The sequence below is a fragment of the Zophobas morio genome, unplaced genomic scaffold, assembly GCF_036711695.1.
Source record: "Zophobas morio isolate AGI-343-1 ecotype UQ-CSIRO unplaced genomic scaffold, CSIRO_AGI_Zmor_V1 ptg000108l, whole genome shotgun sequence".
In the NCBI taxonomy this organism is placed as follows: domain Eukaryota; kingdom Metazoa; phylum Arthropoda; class Insecta; order Coleoptera; family Tenebrionidae; genus Zophobas; species Zophobas morio.
Genome location: NW_026972213.1, coordinates 3,133,146 through 3,150,434, shown reverse-complemented (window position 1 = coordinate 3,150,434; position 17,289 = coordinate 3,133,146). Strand labels below are relative to the sequence as shown.

Below are 17,289 nucleotides of genomic sequence, written 5' to 3'. Positions count from 1 at the left end.
ATATTATTATATTAATGAATTCAGAAACCAGCTACAGCTACATATAAAAATTCTGAGAACACAATTACGTTACAAAGAGTGTTACAGCTTAGTATCAAAATTAGTAAGTTTACATTTATTACAGAATGTTTTAGAAAACTGAATATGATTAAAAGCGGTGTTCGTTGGGTTTAAGAGGTTAAAATTCTATACTAATAACATTTTTTTCGAAAATTAAAATTGTTATTGCTATTATTATTGGTCAGAGAAATATAAATAATTACGGGGTTAATTTGATATTATACTAGTTTACAAATAACTGGGTTAAAATAATATCTAATTGAAAGCAAAATTGGAGATATTTCATATAAATAGCAATGTGTTGAAAATTTACGACCTTTGTATTTACCTACTCCTACTGTATACACAAATTACTTTTTTACATGAAGATCTTTAAACATTATTAATACTATCCAACGTAAAACTCTATTATTCCACCCGTTCTTGCGTTACAGAAACATTTGCATTTATATTAAAAATTATTGGTGACAACTCAAAATACGAGCGATGAGAAAAAAATTAGAATCGACTGGTGCCATAAATGGTTAGCTTCTAAGTGAAAGGCGTTTCCTTAGCTTTTCATAAAATATGTGAATATAAAGTAAAATCTTGGGACAGCTGATTGTATTGTACAATGTTAAAGTACCACATAAAATACACAAATGACCTTTTACGAATACGCCACTGCGTACACAGGTTCACCTAAAAATTCGAATCAATTATTACAATTCTGACCCCGTGCCAACGTTAACAAACAAGACGAGCGAGGTTCAGTTGAAAACGAGACCTGGCTTGTGCTTGAAGCCCAGTGAACAGCCTTTTCGATTACAGGATAACAGACACAAGATAATTTGCAGCAAAATTGCATTACGCGATAAATATGGCAAAGCTGCCGTAACAGTAAAAACGTCATAACGGAATTAGATCACGTAATAGTGAGGAAGAAGCCGGGCTTGTGTGAGTAAAGACCGAACTCGTCATTTTTCCTTCGAATGATTCCATCGGGTAAAACATTCATGAAATATGCATTTAATGGTTCACATCCGTTTCTCGGTTCGCTCACCGCTTAAAAGAATTCCAAAACATGCGAAAAATTAACTCGTAAACCGCGGCAATACAATTAAAGTGGCTCATAAATGACACTGTAAACAGAAAATATTAATAGATGACACAATTCGTTTATACCATTTTATTTTAGAGCGTCCTTCGCACACGTGCTTTCGTGTTTGCAGTGAAATGCTGTTGGCAATGATCCAAAAGACCAGGCTTCATTCGTTCCAAATAAACCCTCATCAAAATCGGCAGGATATGACCGAAAGGTAACCAGTTAGTGCGATTATATGGCATAATGAACGGTGGTTGCAGAGGTGATGGAGAGAAAACGGCTCAAGACTGCTGGACGTTGATGACGCGAGCCGAAAAAGTGCTACTTTTTCTACTGGTATTGGCGCTGGTCGGACTGGTGGCGCTATCTGCTTTCGTCATCGCCCACTTCTTAAACGGTAAGGTGTTGCCAAACAATAGTCTCCCATAATTTTAGCTTTCACGTTTTTTGGATTCTAAATCTTTGACCATTTAACGTCTTTCAAATTTCTCAAAAACTCTTTTTATCAAGATGCTGTCACACTGAGTTTCGGCCAATGCATAAGAAGTATATCAGAATTTGCAGACTTATTTACACATTAACTCCTTTCGTCTATAAAGGACAATAAATGTTATGACGATGAATATTTTTTGAAATTAATTATGTATTTTTAAGTTGAAGTATTTAATATTTTTAAAAATAATGACAAAATTATTTTCATGGTCCAAGCAGGTTTTAATGTGTTTGATGAATCGCTAGCTGATTTTTGTTCTCTTTCCCATCAACATTTTGATGATGTCACTTCAAAATTTTGCTAAGTATGTAAATCCTACTTAACAGTGTAAAAATAATATGGTGAATAGAAGTCAAAAAAGATGTATGTAGGTTCGGAACCGTTCTTTAATCTCCTGAACTTCTCCTTCGTCAGTTCCTGAAGATGCCTCTTATGTGAACGAAACTTCGAAATCCTTTTCAAATTTAACAAGTTCCAAACTCGGAAAACATCTTACCGTTATTGACTCTGGCCGTTAAAGTTTTTGATTCTGTATACATATACTTTGATATATAAAATGAAACATTAATGACAACGTAATTGTGTTTCCAAAATTTTAGAAAAATTAGATACGTCAGACAGCTCGTGTATTGTTAAAAATAAGTATAGATCAATAAACCACATTCACAGAAACCATCATTTTGAACATTTTAAGATTGAGTTAATCGGCAAAATTTTGATATAACGTTATCAAAATTTTGGTGGGGAGGAAAAGGTAAATTCTATTTTTCTAGACTAAAATTTCGTAGTAATCTGTTCAGTAGTTCCGCAAATAATCTTTCTAATACAATCGCACACAAACAAACAAAAGACGGACGAAAATGGAAGCCTTACTTTTTCATGTTTCAGGGAATATGAAATTCTGATAGCCTAAAAGTTTCAGTAAAGTTCTTTTGTTTTCAAATTGCCTAACTTTTACGCACTCACTTTTTGGGTAAACAAATTTTAGTTGGCTATAAAATATGTTCGTAGTTCTGCATCAATCATTTTGGTATCAGTAAAATACTGAATCGCTTTATTTCTGCCCAGAAAACCACTGTGATACCTCTGAATGCATCGAGGCCTCCTACAAACTCCTCAAAATCATCGACTTCGATACAAATCCCTGCGACGACTTCCACCAATTCGTCTGCGGTCACTGCATTCCAACCCAAGAAGAAAGAAAAAATGACCTTATCGCTGCAGATCTCCACGAAGATGACAGCGCGGTTTTAACAACAGTTAAACAGTTCTACCAAGCTTGCACGAACGAGACTACAATTAACGGAGACAACGAGAACACCCTTTTCACTTTACTGTCACAAATAGGTGGTTGGCCACTCCTCATGGGCGATGAATGGGACGAGGAAAACTTCAACTGGCAAATTTTCATGGTACAAGTGCGACGACTCGGAGTCAGATCCGACTGGTTGCTCAGTTTTGACTATTACGAAGACGAGAACGGTACAAATCTCTTATTGGTGCTGATAATTTAAATTGAGTATAGTTTTGTTCAGTGCGAAATTTTTAGATTAATCCACCGAATGTGAGGCCTAATGCTTTTCGGTTCAAGTCAGCGTACTACCAAGAAGTTATAGGACAACTAATTTCGAAGTTGGGAGGGTCCAACCCAGTTCAAGGGCACCTGCAGCAAATGATGCTTTTCGAAGATAATTTGCATCGTGTAGGGTGTTTTGTGGATGTTGACAAACAAATTTAGTGATTTGCCATAGATAAGCGAAAAGGTTCGTAAGAATTTGGAAACGGAGGCAGACTTTACTAAAGTGTCTGTGGCAAAAATGAACGAATTGTGGCCTACGAATCTACTGTATGAGGTTTTAAATGGACTTGCCAGAGGTTACTCGGTGTTTACCAATTCTACCACAATAGTGGTTGCTTCTGAAAACTACTTGTATGAACTGCATAAACTGCTGAAGGTCGTTCCTAAACGGTAAAATTGTGGACATACTTGAGAATAGTACTAATACTAAGAATTTTTTTTTTTTCAGAACTCAAGCTAACTACTTTGTTTGGAAAACTATAGAAGCGTATTTGCCGTTTTCGTCAGACGAAATTCGAGAAACTTACGTCAAATATGTGGAATTGGGGAGTAGAGAGGAACATTGTCATGCTGAAACAGTCAGGAGATTCTACAGCGTTATTGAAGATGAATACGTTCGCAAATACAAAAGTGACAATACCTTCCCGTTGTTAAAAGAAACAATAAACTTAATATATCAAAGTTACAATGAAAGCGAAGAAGCAGCAGCAGATGTTGTAATTGAAGGACCTGAAGGAAAACAGTCCGGCGTTACAAATGTAATGTATGTACGTACAATTTTTAGTTTCTCACAGTTTCGTTGTAGATTGAATTTAAATCTGACAAAATTATCAAAATGATAAATGAAATTCAGTTCCATGTAGAAAATGAGTTTTATAGTTGTCTTCACAAAAAGTCGGATGCTTGTGTCAAAGAAAGTTACTATGAAGACAGCAAAAAATTGGAGACTTATTTTGACAGTTCTGACAACACCATTCGTAGTTTTATTCTTAGGTTTTTTGTTGATTTAATTTAATTAAAATTTTCAGATTTACCCTACAATTTGGTGTACAGCGACTCCTTCATGTGGGACCAACCAAACTACATAAATTTTGCAAAAATAGGACGCACAATGGGTGACAAAATTATTGAAGCTGAAGAAGAAAGGCTAAATTCTTCAATTAGTAAACAAGGAATCGATATAGCCTACCAAGGCTACAAAAAATGGCTTCAAATCAATGGAATGGAACGAAAATTACCAGTGCTCAATTATACCATAAAACAACTCTTCTGGATTCATTCCAGTACTATGTATTGCTCTTCTGAGGAAGACATGAAAAACAAATTTGAGGAAGTCACACATTCTCATTATTTTAAAGAAGATTTTCAGTGTTAGCGAAAAAATGTGCAAGGCTGGATGTAATAAAATGCATTTAAATAAAAGGTTGTTATAGTTTTTAATATTGTTATTACCACTCAGGGTCACATAATGCATTCTTGCGTCATCCCACTTAGGTCATATTTAATTAGTGTGCGCATTCACCGACATAGTTCGCATGGGTGGAAAAAGTGTATCAAGCTTCACTGTCAATTAATGTATGACCCAAAAATTAAGTTGTTATTTTTTGAAAAATTCAATTTTTGTTACATGAGTATGTTCGTATGTTTTTTTATTATAAGAGAGTGATTCAGTTAATTAAAAAATTAGGTCATCATTATGCAAAAATGTACATTACAAAGGATGACAATGCTGTTTATGTCAACAAAATATCACATGTTTCTAGTGTCGATAAAGCACAAAAGCAAAAAAAAGTTTTTATTCATACAGATTTCTTACAATTTTTCTAAAATAAAGCCGCAAAACTTGTTGTTTGCATAATATCAAGTAGGAGTTTGTTGAGAAAATTTTCGGATGACGTAACCAACTTTCTCGAGGGGATGGATGAGTAAATTTTAATCGTTGGTTTCTAATCATTCTTATAAAAAACAAGAGTGCGTCGACCCAGGGACGCACGGTTGGAGTTTTGTAGCATTTGTATTTTTTGACCAAATGATGATTAATGATCATGAATGGGTTAATCAAAGTGAATATCCACATATTGTCAATTGTTGTTTATTATAAAGTATACTTTTTTTATTTATTTATCATATAGGAATATCATAATTAATATTGTAATAATATTGTATAAAAAATTAAAGTACAATGTGTAATTTACCAACTAAAGTAACAAGTAAATATTTACAAATGCTAAAGCAGTATTTATAACTTATTCGATTTAAAATACACTGACCGGCAAAAAAATCGGCCACCCGGAAAAATTTCGCAAAACCAAACTTTAAAAATTATTAATTTAACTAGTAATCGTTATTTTATTAAAGAACTATTCACTACTGACACATGACGCATAAATTAGCAAAAAAAGAAGACAAATAAGCGCAAAATTTAATTTAATTTAACAAAATAACAAAAACAGAGCGACAATTTGAGAAACGTCTGTAAGAGTTAACGGCATTTTAAAGTGGTTTTGCGAAATTTTTCAAAGTGGCCGGTTTTTTTTGCCGGTCAGTATACAAATTACTGTTCAATCATAGCCTTATCGCCTTCGGTATCTTTATCCCTATCATTTAATACAGTTATAAGTGCCCTATGGTGACTAAAATGAGTGATATAAATATCGGTTCTTAAATGAGTAATAAAACGTGTGAAAACGGTATCAATTGTTGTACCTAATTTAATCTTTGGAACAGTCAAACGAACACATTTTATTAAATAGTTCGATCTTTCGATCGTCGCCTCACCGCAATATACTTGGCTCCAAGAATATTTCGTCAAGCAACATCTACACTCAGACAGAGTTCCGAGAGTTATTAGTGCACTTCTGCATCCTGAGGAGAGTTGTGGTCCCAGATACTCTATTATGAATTCAGGCAGTGGATGTAGGTTGTGTTCTCTTCGAGCATTGTGGTGGTCCGAAGAAATGGAATCAGCACCAACCACTCTCTGAGGCGTTTCATGTACATATTGTTTGATAGTTTATTTCTCTCTCTTTTTCTATATAGCGCGGTGTTACATGCCAATGTTCAGACTGGTCTCGGTGACCTCGACACCGACACCGAGCTCGTAGCTCGAACTCAACATCCTATTCCGGCGCACGTCGTATACGTGTTCTATATCACGACAAGAAAAGAGTTAAAACTCCAAAATATGTAAATTTTATTTCATATTTAACGATAACACGTACGCGTGCCAATTAAATACAAGAGTAAGTCATTTTAGTATGACGTCATTAAGTTTTTGGAAGAGATGAACACATGAATTCCGATAAATTAATAAGTGTGTGTAAAATTTCGGAGTAATTAATTTCGCAGTGCCGAAGTTAAATTGCAAAATTAAAATATATATTCCAAAAATTTTGATCTACGTTTAAAATTAAGGTAAAATCACCGGTATAAAAATGTGTTACTTACACATTTTAAATAGGGCTAATTTTGGTGGAGACAATGAGAGAAATTTGTGATAGCGTCTAGTAGTTTTGTAGGTTAGCTGTGTAATAAAATCGTCATGAGACGACAGAGAACAGACAAATAGACGGAAACTGGAGATCCACGTTACGTCGAACGACCATTCGTCAAATCAAAAGCTACGTTTCTGAAGTAAAATAGTTCTTAACACTAACACTTGGCTTTTTGTCACGACAGTTTGAATTGTTAATAGATATACTTACGTTAAGGCGAAAATAAATAATGCATTAATCAAATTACTAAAAAGAAGGGCGAATACACAGAGAGCAAGAACTTTTTAAAAATTAATTTAAAAAAAGTAGAACTCTACCAGTTAAAGCCGATACACTTCAAAGGCATCCAATTCGCTAACAATGTTTGATTAAAAGTTGTCGCCAATTTTTTAGGTCAAACTAAAAACACAGCATTTGATTAATCTAACCCACTTTTCGTAATCTGTGCCACGTTGTATTTAATCAGTTTCCTATTTATAAATCTAAAGTATTTAAAATGTCAACTACTATCTTTGACCTAAGGATAACAGATCTTATAACGAAAAATGTTTCCCGGTTTGTGGCAGGTGTTGTCGAAATTTGAATACCACGTAAATTAGTGAGCACATAATCAAATTAAACTTCCCTGTTAGATCTGACCTATACACTTTACAAATAGTCGGATTAATATAATTATTTTTTCTGCCTACGCACATCTGCACCGTAAAATACCGAAAAGTATCAGTCTCAATAAGTAACACTTTGTTCATTCGAGAAGACACAGCACCGTAACAAAATGGTCACCGCTTGTTTCAAAGACAGAAGTACCTTTATAAAATGTCTTGTCTTCCTCGTGTCAGTTCTTATCATGATCTTAGTGGCACTTGCCGTAATCCTGGTTACTCGGACAGCAGGTAAGTGCGCAGCCTTCATTTACTGTCTAACCTGTCGATCGACATGCAGCAGCCAATAACATCTGTAAAACGGAACACTGCATTAATCTGTCAGCCCAAGTTATAAGATACGCTGACAAATCGATGAATCCATGTGATGATTTTCACGGGTTCGTGTGTGGGAGTTTTATTAAGAACAGAAGAGAGATTCCCATTCCGACACCAGAAGAAGAATTAAACACTATGATAAAAGATCTAGTCCAGATGGAAGATTCGAAACCGTTTATTATGCAGAAGTCGTTCTATTTGTCATGTTCTAATTTGGGAGCGATCGAAATGGACGATGATGAAACACTTCTGAATCTATTTTATAGTGTGGGAGATTGGCCGGTCCTTCGTGGGTCACACTGGAGTGGAGCCTTTTTTGAATGGACAGAAGTCGCAAAGAAAATTCGTAGAACGGGGTTGAAGTTTGATTGGTTTCTGGATTTTAGTGTGTATCCAGATATTAATGATACGGGTTTGAATATTTTGAAAGTGAGTTATGCGAGCAAGTATTGGATTTAGACGTTGGATTTTTGTTGATTTAGATTGATATTCCGTCTCTTTCGCCGTTCAAAAGTGAAGAAATTTTTCCTCGTCAGAAGTTTTTTACGAAAGTTGCCATAGCGTTAGGTGCTCCCGAAAGGTTGGCGCATTATGAAACTGGTAGAACGATCGATTTTGAACAAGATTTAAGAACTGTAAGTACGAGGCGCTAACACCATTTCTGTTTCTACACTATCTTCTAAACGAGGACGATCGTCAGTTGTTTAAAAATATAACATCAATGTGAGTTAACGACTGTCAAAAAGATACTGAGAAACGACATCATGTCAAAATTTAGTGGCTAAAAGTTATGTTAAGTTGTTACAGAAATATTACTAAAATTTGATTCTAAGGCCCTAGTCATTAATCTTGAGTTAGTTAATTCTTGTTTTTTTTTCTCTTGTGAATAACTCCAGATAATATTAAGGAGTGATTGATTGAGCAATTTTTTTGTTGTTTTATCACTGAATAGTTTAAATTTGATCCACTTATTTAAAATTCATTCAAAATTCTTAAGTAAAAAAGTCATTTTCCGAAGTTGACTTAAAAGATGGTAGTGACAGTGATTTTGAGTTTTTAATTTCCCGACAGTACGCTAAAGAAGTACTGTAATAGAGCTCGTTTGACGAACGGCTAATTCCATATTGTTTCGACTTTTCATACTTCTTAGAATACGAAAAAGTACATCTTCTGTTTTCGCGTGTCTGTTGCTTGCTTACCTGACATCATCTATTGTAGTGGTTGTGAATCTGCGACACTGCAGGAGCGTTACATCTATTGCTTAGATGGTGAAACGCTATCCAAAATTTCATAACGTCATTTTAAATTACAAGGTAAACAAAAATTGGAAATTGTACAAGACAACTTTACGACACACGATAGAAACTGCAAACCAAGTTTTTGAACATTTGCATCGGTATCTTATTTTTTTTATTTACACAACATATTTATTTTTAGCGCACTTGTAATACTTGACCTTGGACATTATGCGTTAAATTATTTCAAGCAGTATCATATGTCATATTTCATGAATACCGAAGAAAAATTATCCGTCTAAAGTGGGTACTTCATTTAGAAGACACGAGCCAAATTTGTTGTTATAACGGATTTTTTAAGGCTTTATTAAAATATTATTTTAGACGTGTGAAATTATTACAGATTATGTCATGAAAATAAATTTTCATAAATATATTTAGAAACTCGTTACAAAGAAATTGGCAAATTTGTTAAGGTGGTAATAAAAATGTTTTAGACGTATCAAATATTGTAGTTTAACTAGTCTGTTTTGCTAATTCTACATTTTAATTGGTACTAAAAAAATTAGAAATATATTCACACTATTAAAAAAAGTAAACAATAAAAAGTATAACTTCTACCTGAAGACGTGTGTAGCAGTGTCCTACGATAAAATAGTTTAAGTTTCAAAAATTACTTTTACTTTTACAAAGTTAAAATGGATTTTAAACAAATAAACACGTCATCGATACAATTGCAGAAATATATTTGTTTGAAACCATTTAGTTGGTTGTTGATATCTTTGAATCGGTCTAATTTGAACAATGGCCTTTATTTAGCTTGCCGATAACCACAGAAACCAGAAAAAACGCAACTGGGTTTCACCTCCAAAAGTAACAATTAACGAAGTTCAAACCCTATGGCCCAACATCCGCTGGCTAGAATTAATCAACAACATAACAGGCTTAAACTTGATGGGGTCCGATTACGTTATCTTCGACGAAGTCATCGACTACGTCAAAGACTTGAATCACCTAATTTATGGAATTCCAAAAAGGTAGGCAAACAATTTACAAAACCAAAAGCCTTCACCTTCTTTTAGAATTGTAGCCGACTACATGATGTGGAAAGTCGTAGAAGAATATTGGCAGTTCCTGTCCCAACCAGTCCGCGAGCTTTTCGAAGAATACTACGAAAAAGAATACAACCGTCCGCCGGAACTCAACCGTCAGAAATTTTGCATAAACGAAAGCAGAAAACAGTAAGTCATCCATTTAACCGCAATTAACCTCTGCAAGAGTGTTAACTTCCAGGTTCCCATTGATTGCGGAGTCTGAGTACATTCGTCGCCACGTGACTCAACAGAAACGAGAATTAGTGAAGGAGATGCTTTTTATTGTTCGAGACAAGTTTATCAGTATGGTGAAAAAAGCTACATGGATAAATAAGGAAGTCAGGCATAGGGTGGTTTTCAAATTAGAGAATATGGAATTTTTGGTTGGAGGGCCTCGACAGATATTTGACGAATACGGGTTCGCCGAGGACTTGGGGTTATTTGGGGTGAGAGTGCGAATAATTATAGAAATGCGTTTTCAAGGGATGTGATTGTAGTTCGTGTTTAAATCAAGGAATGTTATCGATATGCTCATGGAGCGGAGGATCCGGTTTTATGACAACTATTTCCGGGTAGTTAATAAGGCAGTAACGAATAGTACGTTGGAATTTTACGAGAAGGTTCTTAATATAAGCAGATTTACGGTTATAAATGGCAACACATTAGGTAGGTTTTAGTGATATTTCTGGCGGCGGGTACTAAAATTCGACCCTTTAGTGATACCGGCAGCTGTATTAAGGGACGTGTTTTATAATCCAAAACTGCCGAATTACTTCAATTATGCGACAGTGGGGAAAGCGTTAGCACAAGCAATATTTGAACACGTTTTCGATCTAAACAATGAGAGTGCCACTGATGAAGACAACGACAACTACAACAGCTTCCGGACGTTGGACATTTTTGAGTCTGCGGTAAAGTGCTTAACAAAAGAATCATCCTCCTACATGCACAATGCAGAGGTAGCTATTATAAATGATCATTTCAAGAAATCTTTCTTATGTTTTACAGCTAAAAAGACCGAAGAAAATGCGCCAACTCTTAGCTCAATTCGTGGCTCCAGAAGTAGCCTATGAATCTTACAAGGAGTGGGCTGTGTACCATCCGCAAGAGTTCGGACTACCGGCTCTGGAATTTACCCCCAGCCAATTATTCTGGATTCACACAAGTAAATTATCTTGTAGCAAAATTTACTCGAAACGCGACAGGGATTATTCTCGCTTTAAAATTATTGGTCCATTGAGGAATTCACGCAATTTTCCTGCAGATTTCAACTGTTCACAAAGTTCTACGATCTTGCCGAAGAGACAGTGTCGGATATTGTAAACACTTAACGTTAAATGCTATTTATGTTGTGATAATAAAGTTAAATGTTTTGTAATAAATGTTACTTCATTAGCAGCGTCTTGGCATTTAAGTGCAATTAATACACACAAACACAAAATGATGAAACGTTTGCTTTGAAAGATAAATTTTAATGAGACACCAAGTTCAGTATCAAAACGTCAAAAATATTACATTCGCTAAGTCAAGGAATAAATCTTTAAACCGCTTGCAGACTCAGACATAAAAAAAATCTGATGACATTCTTCACAATCAGAAACATTAAAACTGACATATGTATTTAAGAAAAATCAAAAACGCCACTTTAAAAAAACTATTAAAATCTACAAGAGCTAAGTCATTTATTAGCACGGTCAGATCTAAAAAATCACCTAAATTGTAAGTAACTATTATTTACCTAACAATCGTTTGCCATGAAAATAAATATATAAGTGAAACGCTAGACCTATTTGGGCCCTGAAATAATTAATGGTAAAAATTCTCAGGATGTTGACATCATTATTAATAATGTAAAAAGGCAATAAAGTTGTGCGCTCCACCTGAGTACGCCCTCAGTGCCCAGGTACATACTATGGTATCTGTGGGAGATTTTACGCGTCAACACTACTCTCATGGCCAGGTTCATCATAACCTGCCACCTTCTCTTATCAACACCTTAACACCCAACTCTTATCATTCAAGCCGAGTTCGGCCCTGTCAGACCGTCACAACACAGCTGGGCCTTCACGCCGATCAGCTACTGTACATTCACTTTGTCTGACTAACTGCCATCAAAATGCATCCTTGGCGTCTGAGATATGTGTCTTAAGTGGGGGTTAATAAATAAAACTGATTGGTTTTGTCGCCTTTAAGAGCTGCACCTGCTTACAGAAGCAAAATTTGTTTCTGTCTACACTGCCTGTAAGGAGATACGTTGCTACGATTTTGAACAATAAGATTTAGCTGCTGCTTTGAATTAATATTCACAAAGTTTTTATCCAGAGGAATTAGTCCATGATTGAGAATAGCAAAAATTGTTCCATTTGTAAAATTCAACGGTTAAAATTTTGTACACAATTGGTGTGATCCACTAATAGTAGTGTTTAGACACTTCCATGGCTACGCAAAACTCGGGCTAACGCCCTCATTTGCGCTATTTCCAGGTCTGTGCGAGAATAATGTGTGTATCCCACACACTGAGTAACTATTACGCAATTTTAATTTGTACTATTTTATTAAAAAAAAGTGGACAAGATGCGTAAACCTGGTTCCCATAGATCAATGAATGTCACTGTTAATTGTCTTGTTTTTTTTTTGACACAAATTACATGAACAAAATTGTCAAAAGTTACTTATAAGCAACATATTACCTTGATTTGATTATTCTCTAGTACAACATTTTTAAAAAATCCAAAAACTAGATTAATATTATTGCCATCAAAAGTTTATTTCAGAAACTTGACCTGTTAAAAATGTTTGATAATACACTATTATAAGTAAGATTGTTTCAGTGATTAAAGAAAAATTAATCAAATTTTATTTCTCTACCAAATACCTAATTAAACAAAATTTTTACAAATTTTCGAGATTTTCTCCATGCGCGATAGTTTTAATTTGTTTCGTGTGAAAAATAATGCTGCTAATTAAATGAAGCTGGCTTCACATAACATCATTTATAAATAGCTCCACTGAACAATTTATTAAAAAATTCGCCAAACTAAACACAAATTCCGGTCCACAACAATTAATGGTGCAGTCAGTTAAATGTGAGTGAAAAACAAACATGAGCATAGAGTGAGTATAAAAGACTGCAACTTTTCACAAAATCAAGGCTTTTCCTTTTCATTTAATTAGGGATTTTGAAACTGAGACCAATGCACACGGATGCTGCGGACGCAACAAATTGTCGATATGTTTGGCGATGTTTGTAATGTTCCTAATAATAGCTCTATCATTCGTTGTTTTTCTTTTCATTGGATTCATAGAAAGTGAGTATCACTTATCTGGTTATGTTAGCACGTGTAATAGACCTTAATATGCTAAGGTGGCGCATCTCAAGAAGAATGCACGAATTCTGCTTGCATCAAAGCATCAGCTCAAATAAGCGAATTTATTGATGATACAGTAGAGCCCTGCGAGGATTTCTATGCCTTCGTCTGTGGAAAATTCCAAAATCTGGCTTACGAAAAACAAATAAACAACTTACTAAACGCCGAACGAGAAAGAGTAATTCGTCATTTTGACACTCTCATAGTGGAGCCCCCTCAACTTCATGAACCTCAACCTGTCAAAATGCAAAAAACCTACTTCCAGGCGTGCTTAAACGAAGAAGACTTTGATGAAGACAACTATCAGACCCTTTTTAAAAAACTTTTAGAAATTGGTGATTGGCCATTTCTTCGAAAACACAACGAATGGGAAGAGAAAAGTTTTGATTGGGTGCAAGTGATGATTAAAACCCGAGAATTAGGTTTACCGTTTGAGTGGTTTTTAAAGGTGGATCTTTTAAGTCACGATAATTATGAATTAAAGGTAATGTGGATAATTTATTGTTAGGGTATGCGCATCGGGACTTGATTTTACGCAATTTTGCAGCTTTCTCATCCGGAAAATTGTGGCGTTGAACTTACGGAGGAATATTTTATTATGCAGAGAGCCATTTTAGAAGAGTTGGTGCAACTAGGAATCGATGCCATTTATGAATTTGTGCATTTGGAGAAATTTCAGAAAGACTTAAACGAAATTTGTATTAATAAAAGCCAAACGGAAATTTTTCCAACCAGGATGATTCAACTACGGCTCGAGAACGTGAAAGCGACGAATTTTTTAAAGGCTATTACTGGACTGACACATAGGTGGAGACCTGACTCCACGGTAGCCTTAAACGCGGATTATCTTTTTGAGCTGAATCACTTAATAAAAGTAACACCGAAAAAGTAAGGAACGAATAAATTCTAACTATGTAATATAACTACATGCAAAGTTTTTAGGGTGCAGGCCAACTACATACTGTGGAAAATTATAGAATATTTTGCTCCGTACTTGTCAAAACCAATTAGGGAGAGATACGCTGAGTATTTAAGCGAGACGTCTGAAACAGAAATCAGTAGGTTCCAGTTTTGCCTCGACGACACCAAATCCAAGTTGGTATTAACACTAGTTTTAAACAAACTTCATTTTTGTATTGTAGGTTCAAATTTATATCTGAATTTGTTCAGCTCAAAGATTACGCACAATCTTCAGTCCAAGAGACGGGAATAGAGTTGGTTGATTCACTGAAAGAGGAAATCATAGGTTTTATTAAAAGCGTCGAATGGAGAAACAACAGATCGGTAGAATCGTATTCAAATTTTTATGACAATTTAGAAGTCATAATCGGTGGGACCGAAAGCATGTTTGAAGAGAGTTTTCTGACTGATGAAACTCCTGTCGGCAAGGTTTATTAGATCCATTATACAACCACCACTTCTCATTGTTTAATTCTTCACAGCTTGTGTTCTACTCTGATAATATAATTCAAATGATTATTGACTGGTATAGAAGTATATTCGCAGCTAAAATGGTGCTGATCGGAGAACCGACTACAATGGATTATGAGTTTGTTCACGACGCGAATTCGAAGTTTGAAGTGGTTTTAGACAATACTGAGCAGATATTAGGTAACATGACTAATACAAATCAAAATTTATTAAAATTTTATTGCTTCTAGTTCTACCAGCGTTGGCATTTTTCAGTATTTTGTATGACGCCGATTTGCCACAATACCTCAACTACGCTGGTCTAGGAATCCACACCACTGAAAAATTAATACGAGGTCTACAACTCTTAACCAAAACTAAACATGAAAGTTACAAAAGTTTTGAAGAAAACAAAAAATGCCTCATTAAAAATTTGCAAGAATCGAACGTAAGTTAACCATATATAACGACGAAGATTCCTTAGTTCATTTTGTAGAAACGTTTGAATGCATCGCTCTTATTTTCTCTGAACTATGAGTCGCTAATGGCACAACAATTAGCTTACAAGGCTTATCAAGTATATGTAGAAAATAATGAAGAAGAAATGCAACTCGTCAATTTGCCATACAGCTCTAATCAATTATTTTGGATTAGATCTACTCTGAATTGGTGTTATCATGCACTCCCAGAAGAGAAAAGTAATCCACATATGCATCAAATGCTGAAACTCAGAATCCTTGAAAGTGTTAAAAATTCTGAATTTTTCGCAGCAGACTTTAACTGTTCGGCAGAAGCACCCATGAATCCTGACAATAAATGTGAGTTGTTGTAGAAAATTTTCGCTAGTATACTATTAAATTACCTCCGATTTTGTATAATAGAGTTACGTTCAATAAAAACTACGACCACATAAACTGTTTCTTTAATAAATCCGCAGCGATTATTACTGGCAGAATAAATTGTTCTATCTTTGAACTTTCTTAAATACCTTGTTTGTTCCCCCCTGTTTCCCATATTGTGCAGACCGCAATTATGACAACAAAATTACATTAAAATTTGTTGGCAACAGATTAGTTGCATCCTTTAAGTGTCGTTTTTTTCTCCAGTTTTTACTTAGTTAAAAATATGTTGTAGTTTAAATAATCCTCCAAAAGACAAGAACCAAAAATTCTCTCATGTGATAACTCCAATTAGTTATTATTATTAGTAATATTATATATATTTGATTATTTTAGTCTACAGGTGTGAACCAACAACAAATTGCTAACATAAGTCATTAGTTAAATTATTGTTTTATCCACACAAGAAGTGTTAAAAAATTTCAAAAGTACACATAGTATTAAATGTGTTGAACAACCGAAAGAAAAAAAGGCAACATACAAAGAAGAAAAAAAAACATCTCGTAAAAGGGCGACCATTTTCAATAAAGGGGTGAGGTTTTGAAACACAGCTGAGAACGCGCTGACGATTGTGGAACGTAAAAAACATAATTTCTTCAGAAGATCAGATCAGGAGTATACTATTTTATAAAATTTAAATAACATTTACTATTGCAAATTTTGGAGGTGACGTCATCGCATTGGTGGTGGGGATGATCAAACAAATTTTGGTTAGCGATTAGCATCTACATTATATTTCTAATATACCTACAAAATTTGACAACAATCGTCCGGTAGTTTAGAAATTATCTGTCTAAGGGCCGGTTTATCAATGCTCAGTTAAAAGTGTCTGTTAAGTAACTGTCAGATAAGGGTAACTAGCAGTTAACGGAGGTGAAGTGTTTATCAATGCACGATGTTTCTTCCAGTTTCGTAGCTCGAAGTTTAGCTGTTACTCTCTTAAGTTGGTAACGCTCACACCACTGGAAATGAGTTGTGATTGGTCAGTTCAAAACTACCCCGACCTTGAAAGTTCCATCAGATTCGATCCGCATTCGGTATTCAACGATTGTATATCGCGTTTCACGTGATCAATCATGAAAAAACAAAATTTAGCATTAGAAAAAAAGTATTGGAAATTAAAAATGAAACAAGTAGGTACACCTATAAATAAATACAGAGAGATCGAAAAAGAAATTAGTCAAAGTTGGCCATACACGAAAAGGCGTTTGTCTTAGTTTAAAATAATTTTTGATTAATCGTCACGTTGACAAAAGTAATTTGCACTGTTATCAAACGAAATTAAAGCTTTTTTGTTATTAGAATCTTCAGAAATCGGATAAATTTTAGACAAAATTGGAAAACGGTGATTTTAATTCATTCTTATGTGTTTTAAAAATAGGCGTCATAATTCTAATCTCTAAACTGTCAATTTGACATTTAATAAAAAAAATTAAATTACCCTACCACCGTGATTACGACAAACGGCTTGTCGTGCATGGCCTACTTCGATTAATTTCTTTTTCGATCTCGCGGTATTATTGGATAGGTTTTTAATTTTTGGTACCCACATTAGACCTGGAAAATAATCAGCTAATAATAAGTGTTTTTCTC

General features: G+C 34.6%; 4 protein-coding genes across 11 annotated transcripts in view; 3 read left to right on the top strand and 1 right to left on the bottom strand.

Annotated features, from left to right (window-relative positions):
- The window catches only part of LOC135144785 (protein prickle-like), an 889,236-nt gene that overhangs the window by 45,351 nt on the left and 826,596 nt on the right, over positions 1 to 17,289 (bottom strand). The window lies entirely within an intron of this gene.
- LOC135144791 (neprilysin-2-like) lies at positions 832 to 4,660 on the top strand. 2 transcript variants are annotated; one of them, XM_064076871.1, is made up of 9 exons: positions 832 to 996; positions 1,238 to 1,358; positions 1,405 to 1,541; positions 2,706 to 3,136; positions 3,187 to 3,339; positions 3,389 to 3,606; positions 3,665 to 3,974; positions 4,022 to 4,193; positions 4,245 to 4,660. In XM_064076871.1, exons 2-9 carry the CDS (start codon positions 1,276 to 1,278, stop codon positions 4,589 to 4,591), a joined length of 1,851 nt encoding a protein of 616 aa, XP_063932941.1. In that variant the 5' UTR covers positions 832 to 996; positions 1,238 to 1,275; the 3' UTR covers positions 4,592 to 4,660. The 2 variants fall into 2 exon arrangements, with proteins under 2 accessions (XP_063932941.1, XP_063932940.1); XM_064076870.1 differs by having other exon boundaries at positions 832 to 1,183.
- On the top strand, positions 7,448 to 11,390 carry LOC135144789 (neprilysin-2-like). Its single transcript, XM_064076868.1, has 9 exons — positions 7,448 to 7,603; positions 7,653 to 8,119; positions 8,173 to 8,325; positions 9,745 to 9,962; positions 10,008 to 10,166; positions 10,219 to 10,465; positions 10,517 to 10,685; positions 10,737 to 10,978; positions 11,028 to 11,390. Exons 1-9 carry the CDS (start codon positions 7,486 to 7,488, stop codon positions 11,340 to 11,342), a joined length of 2,088 nt encoding a protein of 695 aa, XP_063932938.1. The 5' UTR covers positions 7,448 to 7,485; the 3' UTR covers positions 11,343 to 11,390.
- On the top strand, positions 13,039 to 15,692 carry LOC135144790 (endothelin-converting enzyme 1-like). Its single transcript, XM_064076869.1, has 9 exons — positions 13,039 to 13,133; positions 13,194 to 13,327; positions 13,384 to 13,871; positions 13,935 to 14,275; positions 14,330 to 14,482; positions 14,530 to 14,776; positions 14,830 to 14,998; positions 15,049 to 15,245; positions 15,294 to 15,692. Exons 1-9 carry the CDS (start codon positions 13,123 to 13,125, stop codon positions 15,627 to 15,629), a joined length of 2,076 nt encoding a protein of 691 aa, XP_063932939.1. The 5' UTR covers positions 13,039 to 13,122; the 3' UTR covers positions 15,630 to 15,692.